Source organism: Chondrus crispus, genomic scaffold (assembly GCF_000350225.1).
Source record: "Chondrus crispus Stackhouse genomic scaffold, scaffold_95, whole genome shotgun sequence".
In the NCBI taxonomy this organism is placed as follows: Eukaryota; Rhodophyta; class Florideophyceae; order Gigartinales; family Gigartinaceae; genus Chondrus; species Chondrus crispus.
The window spans coordinates 41,528-48,376 of NW_005178839.1; the positions used below are offsets into that span (position 1 = coordinate 41,528).

General features: G+C 52.4%; 2 protein-coding genes; both read right to left on the bottom strand.

Annotated features, from left to right (window-relative positions):
• Nucleotide 1: 1 nt before the first annotated feature.
• CHC_T00008822001 (3-mercaptopyruvate sulfurtransferase) lies at nucleotides 2-1,612 on the bottom strand. XM_005711998.1 is given in 4 exon segments: nucleotides 2-315; nucleotides 316-1,055; nucleotides 1,143-1,413; nucleotides 1,592-1,612. The coding sequence occupies 3 exon segments, from the start codon at nucleotides 1,610-1,612 to the stop codon at nucleotides 316-318; spliced, it is 1,032 nt and encodes a 343-aa protein (XP_005712055.1). The 3' UTR covers nucleotides 2-315.
• Nucleotides 1,613-1,860: 248 nt separating this feature from the next.
• CHC_T00008156001 (hypothetical protein) lies at nucleotides 1,861-5,534 on the bottom strand. XM_005711999.1 is given in 2 exon segments: nucleotides 1,861-2,447; nucleotides 2,448-5,534. The coding sequence occupies 1 exon segment, from the start codon at nucleotides 5,532-5,534 to the stop codon at nucleotides 2,448-2,450; it is 3,087 nt and encodes a 1,028-aa protein (XP_005712056.1). The 3' UTR covers nucleotides 1,861-2,447.
• Nucleotides 5,535-6,849: the final 1,315 nt, after the last annotated feature.

Consider the following 6,849-nt stretch of genomic DNA (forward strand, 5'->3'; position numbering starts at 1 on the left):
GAGGAGGAAGAAGATTTTAGTTTGGAAGCTTCGCAGCTTCGGAAGGTCAAAAGAGGAAAGCTTTCTCAACTTAAATTTGACGAATCAAGGGGCTACGACGTTGACTTGGCAGAGTGATTACTTGGCACTGCATCGTGAGAGAGAGAGAGTAGGAGGATCAGCGGGTTGAAGAGGAAGAAGAAGATTTTAGCTTGGAAGCTTTGCAGCGTCGCAAAGTTAAACGAGACAAGCTTTCGGAACTCAAGTTTGACGAAGCGACAGGCTACGACGTTGAATGAGAAAGCGAAAATCAATACACATTGTGCCACGAGTGCTTCACTTCTTGTTGACGGGGTTCTCGTGATGGCTGCCGTATTCGCTCCAGCTCCCATCATACACAGCCGCATCGAAACCGAGCTCGTAAAGTGCAACGCAATCGATCGCTGCTGTGACACCACTCCCACATGTTAGTGCAATGGGTGATTTTGTCAGAATGCTGTTGTCAATGCCGTTCTCTGCCAGTACGGTCCGAAGCTCAGACACTGATAAAAGCTTGCCATCTGCGCTTGTAAGCTGGTCGCACGGCTGAGAAAACGAGCCAGGCATGTGCCCGCCCATGAGCCCTTCCCTGGGCTCTGGAGCAGTGCCTTCAAAGCGGCCCTTGGACCGGGCATCAATGATGACACCACTGTTTTCTTTGATTAGTGTGTGCATATCTTGCATTGATTTGACTAATTGCTCATTTTTCGTCGCCACCATCGGCGTTTCAGTTTCTATAAGCGGCTCCATCGTGGGTGCGGGTGGTCCAGTTGCAACCTCGTGGCCCTCTGCTTTCCAACTTTCAAGACCTCCATTTAGAAGGAATACGTCATTCTTCCCGAAGACGCGGAACATCCACCATGCGCGCGCGGCCCCCACAAAGCCCTTTTTCGCGTAAATAACAACCGGCACGTTTCTCCGGATTCCAAGTTTGGTGACAGCGTCTGTGAAGTCCTCTGGCGAAGGCAGCATGTGAGGTAGATCGCTGTTTAGGTCCGCAAGACCCGGGCCATCAATGTCAAACCGCCGAGCGCCTTCTCACCAATTGTAACGAGAGAGATTGTCAGCATAAGTTCGCGTGATGCTTCAGATAATTCAGAATATTACTGCGGCCCCGAACGCACCCGGTATGCGCTCGTCGATAAATTCGGTATTTGGGTCACGGTTTAGCTTTGGCATGTACCAAGACGCATCTAGAATTGATACATGCGGCATGCGCCTCAGGACCCATGCCGGATCTACGAGTGCTGAGGGACGAGCAGACACTCGTCTTGCTTGTCCGAAGAGGCGTGTATGCTGAAGTCCAAGAAATCGTGGTATTTGCGCGAAAAGCGCAAGTGCCCACCTCATTGATTCTGTGGTGGAACGGTTAGATGAGGTTAGAAAGTAGCCGCGCTCGTTGCGCGCAGCGGCGGGGGTAAGGAATTGCGAGACTGGGAGGGACAGGGATACAGTACTTCGCAAGGAGATTTTTGGGACTTTTCACAGTCAGGGCCATTCCATTCATCGTGATTGGCAATCACGCAATCACGTCAATAAATGGTGCCTGCTCCCTTGTGGTTGGTTATCGGACGACAGCACCACCGTTCCTCATATGTCAGGTCGAAGAAAGAGACGTCGTACGATGGGTAATCTTGTGCTCCAACTTGCAGAACGACGTTAAATTAATGTCGTGATCGCGTGATTGCGTGATTGCATGATTGCCAATCACAATGAATGGAATGGCCCTCACTCAGGAGATTAGCAAGATACCAGCGTTATCAAGTCCATGTTTTTCATGCAGAAACTTTAATAAAACCTCATGATTCTTCATGAACCGGGGACTTTAGACAATACCCTCTATTGCGGCCAAGACTTGCACGTTGGCTTTTTATGCATCGTATTATTGCCATGTTACCAATTTGTGCCGCGGGGTAATGCGCACGTTTGACGTTGTAAAAGCTGTTACGTTCAATAATGGGTGCCTTCGAGGCTCTTGGGAAAAGTGGCGATGTCGATCGGATAGAGGATAAACTCTATCCTGGAGTTGCGCAAGAGCACTGACGAAGGTTACCGTGAACTTCACAGGCTCTGGATCTGGACATCTTGCCTCACATGAGGGAAGAGGTCCAATGCCACTGGTCCATTACCCTTTCCTCCAGGACTCATTCCTCAGCGGTCGGCGCAACTCGGCCCTGCGCTCGGCCCTTTCATCCCTCCCGCCCGGCATCCTCTGCCGCACGCGAACCCCACCACGTCTTTCGTGTTGCTTCACGCGCTTCTGTGCACGACATACTGTACATATACAACCGCTGTTGCTCAAGTTTCACTCCCTCTTTGTTTCGTGCCGCCTTTCCACATGTGACATGAACAGTGCAGTCTGATTCTCAGTATTTTTTTTGAAAAAGATGGAAACGGAAAGTGCGGCAGTACTGCGATGCTTGCTCGCATCATGTCAGGGGTAGAGCCTTGGCAACCGCTGCCTTCACAACAAGTTCACAGTTCGCAGAACGATCTAGCCGGTTTTCTATGACAATTTTCTCTTCGAACATTCCTTCTATCGTCGGAGTGTAAATGAAAGGAACAGTCTTGGACAAGTACGGTCTCACTACTCCGCGGGTGCCCTTCCCGAGATTGAATCGCAACTGGTCACTAGATTCAGCATTAGCCTTCCTGATTTCATACAAAAGCGGTGCTTCAGACAAGTTAACGATCGAAAACGTCTTGTCCTTTTGCTCACCGCAAGCGATGCGCCCGAAGTTCAGCTGACTTAATGGAGCAATTTTCATCCGACTCTTACAGGCATGTACTGTTAAAATCAATGCACGGGGCATAGAGTCACCATCAACCTCAAAAAGCCTTGCCATCCGATTCACCTCCTTGGAATTCGTGGGTGCGGCGTCTGAAAACCGCGTATGATCAAATTCTAGCATTTGTACAGTCAATTCCTTCTCAATCGGTCTGGTCTTCGTCTTGCCCTTGACATCCATGTCACATAGATTCATGGTCACAACGAGTAGCTGCTCCGCGCCGGCGCCGAGAGTTACAATGCCTGTATCTTCCAGTAGTCCATCCTGTAGAGCACCTTGCAGACGACGAGCAGGTCGAAACTGCCGATCCGAGTAACTCATTTCGGATGCGTAGTTGGAAAAGAACATGGGCATGGAATCAAGCATTGCGTAATCTCTCTCTGTTAGCTGCCTGAGAAACGATTCCCAACTTCGTCTACTTTCACCAACTGTTCGGAGCCCCGTGTTGCTATTTCCCAGATGGTTGCTTGCAAGTGAGTTCAAGTGATTGAATTCACCAAATGCCTTTCTTTCACCCTCATTGAGTGTGCACACTTTTTCGTCCCCGAAACCAGCACGTCGTTTCAGACGCAGTGACTTGCCAGATTTGTTTCCCTTGTAGTATATGTGATCTTCGACAAGTGCGTTTACATTCCGCAATGCCGTAAAATCGCAGGCATCTGTCTTTAGCCCAGGCAAGCTTTTCTGGTCTGAGACATTCTCGCCCGTGAACGAACGTATTTTATCGCTGTTCTCATGCGCGACCGACGCATTCGCCGGCTGGTTGTCTCTCTGCGTGGGAACGTATGTCTTTATCCCTTTTGCCCCATTGAATTTCAACCTGAGTCGCCCTTGCGTGATGTTCCGGACCTTGAAGGCACGAATTGCCATGTGATTGGCGACAGTTACACCAAAGTCAATTTCATTTGTCTGGGTAGGAGCAAGGATTTTGTAAAACAGGGCGTGTAAACTAACCCCTTGTCCATCGATACAATTTGCACGCAAAGTGAAGACCAAACTAGGATGTTCTGGATTCCTCTTGTTCGTTACCGTGATTTCCTTGTGGTAATTCGGGTTTACTTGGCGCGGCACAAACGTTAAAGCAACATCAAAAGCTTTCCGCGGCTCAATGACGATTTCATGATTATCCGCCACTACACTTTGAGAGACATAATCGATAGTGGCAGAGGCTCGTAAGTCGGAGCAATTGATAATGCTCACCGATGAAGGGTACTGAGTAAGCACATCACAATTCCCTAAATGCGTTTCGTTTCGCTCCAACCGCAACATAGACTCGCACACTCTTGCCTTCCCCTCCACTACACGACTTTCTTCCGACGAAAGCTTGAATATAATTTGAAAGCTGTCAGGGCGCAAGCGGCCGCGGTCCAAATCCGATGAAGGCCCGAAAGCATCCAGTGTGGGAAGGACGAGCGGCAAGAACCAAACTCTCACCGTGCGCGTCTCGCCGGCAGCTAAAGTGACCTGTTCTGTCAGCCGGGTCTTACTCGCGATCGAAGCGACGAGTCTACCATCTGCGTCCATCGCTTCAGCAGAAGTGGATGGCTGTTGCTGCGTAGACAACGACGACCCGGAACCGTAACGAGTGACGACGCTGCTCGCGCCATCGTCTATCGGCAACTGCAGCGCACCGGAAAAGGCACGGTGGCTCCGTGACATTGGTCTCTCAACCTCTCCGCGAACGAGATCCTCCCGCCAGGGCGTAATCATGGCATCCGGCTCCTTCTTCATGTCCACGGCCTCGGAATCCAAACTCCATTGCGGCAGCAGCTCGAACGTGACTTGCTGGCGTCTATTCGAGGCAAACGACAATGAAATGCGATGTGAGGTCTTGCTGGTGACAGCAATATCTTTGTAGACGCTGCACGAAGAGTAACAGTCGCCGAAGTGAAGCTCGGGCCCGCAGTCGGTTTCGAAAGCGCCAGCGACAGGCGGGGCTACAACGGCAGTGACCGGGACGCGGAGCATGGCATGGGGATTGTGGACGTCTTCGACGGCGACGGTGGCGTTGAGGGAGCCCGGGGCGTGCGGGCGGACGGCGCAGAGGACTCGACGGGAGGCAAACGGCGGGACGCGGATGGCCGCGCGAGGCAGCCGGGTGCGCTTCCGTGCATGCAGAAAGGTAAGATCTAGGGAGGAGGCGGAGAGTAGGAAGGAGGTAGGAACTGGGGAGACGTTGCGTACGTTGAGCGCTTGGGTGGATTCGACGAGGGCGGGGATGTGGCCAAACGGGAGGGAAGGAGGGGAAACGAGGAGGCGAGAGAGCGAGAGGGTGGCCGAAAGCTTGAGCGAGGAGAGGGGGGAGCGGCGAGGGGGTAAGTGGAGCAGGAGACGGCCGGAGATAGAGGAGAGGGTGGTGAGAGAGGCGTGGGCGGGGGCGGCGAGCGAGGGGACGAAGTGGATGGGATGAGGGGTGGACGAATGCGGGGGAAGGGTTAGAGGCAGCGACGAGGTGGTGGAGCGGTGAAGCAGGTTGAGGTTGGCGGAGGCCGCGGGGGATGGCTGCGGCGGCGTGGCGGTGTAGTAGGTAGCCAGGGAGAGGAGCGGGCGGAGATTGGCAGACAGCGTGAGGGTCACGGAGAGGGGGGAGGAGGAGTGGTTTTGCAGGGTGACGGTGGCGCTGACGGGGGAGACGCTCGTGGCGATTATGGTCGGCAGGAGGAGCGAGGTCGGGGTCGGGGCTGTGGCCGTCAGCGTTACGACGGGCAGGGTTGATGGGGCGGTCATGGTGCCGCAGCGGATAAGGTGAGGGAGCCGAGGAGGCGCGGCGCGGCTCGACTCATGTTGAGCTCATGGTGAGATTGAGTGGAGTGGCAGGCAGAGCTGGCCTGGGTACCCGGAAGGAATGGGATGGCGTTGATCGCGTCTCTTTTCGTGTGGTTTGCTGTTGTTCGTTGCCTGTTTCGTTGGACGAACATTCTGTAGGTAGAAGTGAAGATACCGTCCTGTGCATGGATGGTGCTGTACACGCAGGTCAGCAATGTGAGTTGGGCCAAGTGCCATGACGGTAAACTGTATGTTGCTAAGGAGGCAACGTGTCACGGCTTGATACACGTTGACACGCGTAGGATACTGCAGATCGGGAACAGGACAATGCCCTCTGTTGAACAGGATCTACAGGCGCAGGCGCATTACTTAAATCGTCCATTTGTGACCTCTATGACTCAATATTCAATGCCCAAAAGGGCTGCTTCTTGATTAACGTCTCCCCTTCTTTCTTATCATTCTGGGTCCTTGGGCCCCTCGCAAGTTGCAAACTAACTGCCTGCCTGCCTGGCAGCGGCGAAGTCAGCAAACTCCGCGGACATGATTACATTCTGTCTTAAAGGAGGCCCTCAGGGTCTCCTTTAAGACAGCATGGACAGCCATGTTTCGATGTCGAGACTTGTATCCTGCATGGCCCAAATGTTCTCGAACCGCCCTACTCTCAAAGGTTCATTATCCATGTATCCGCCATGCACACGTGTCACTAATTGCCACGTCACTGACGTGTACAGTGGGGCGGACAATGCATGGCCAGAATTCGAGCGAGTCCCCGTTGTGGGCACGAGGCGGCATTTGGAGCCAAAAAAAGTGCAAGTGTGAAAACACCAATTGCAGCTGCACCCTGGGCTTACAGCGCCTTGCACTGCCGTGGTGGTGAAAGGCCATGCCTGAAAATAGTCTTCGAAATACAACGTTCAGGCAAGACCCTCCCCCGCTTCCTCCCGAAAAAAAAACCCGCCACGCACTCCCACCCCTACTTCGTTATTCAGTCCTTTTGCTTCCTCAACCCCCCCCTTCCCCCCCCAATCAGCAGTACTTTACACTTACACTTTAATCTAATGTAAGAACAGCAAAAGCCCGCAAAAACAGGTTAATCCTTTTGGGCTTCACCCCTTAATTTTAGCTGTAACCCCTTTAAAAAGTTTCTCAAGAACTGATCCTGACACTCTCGATAATGGCGATTTCCTGGCTTACAGAACAAAGCACTTAATTCGTGCTTGGAAAAGACGAAAGTCACTTTGTTGCATAATGTCTAAAAAATCTTCTGCTTGCAGAT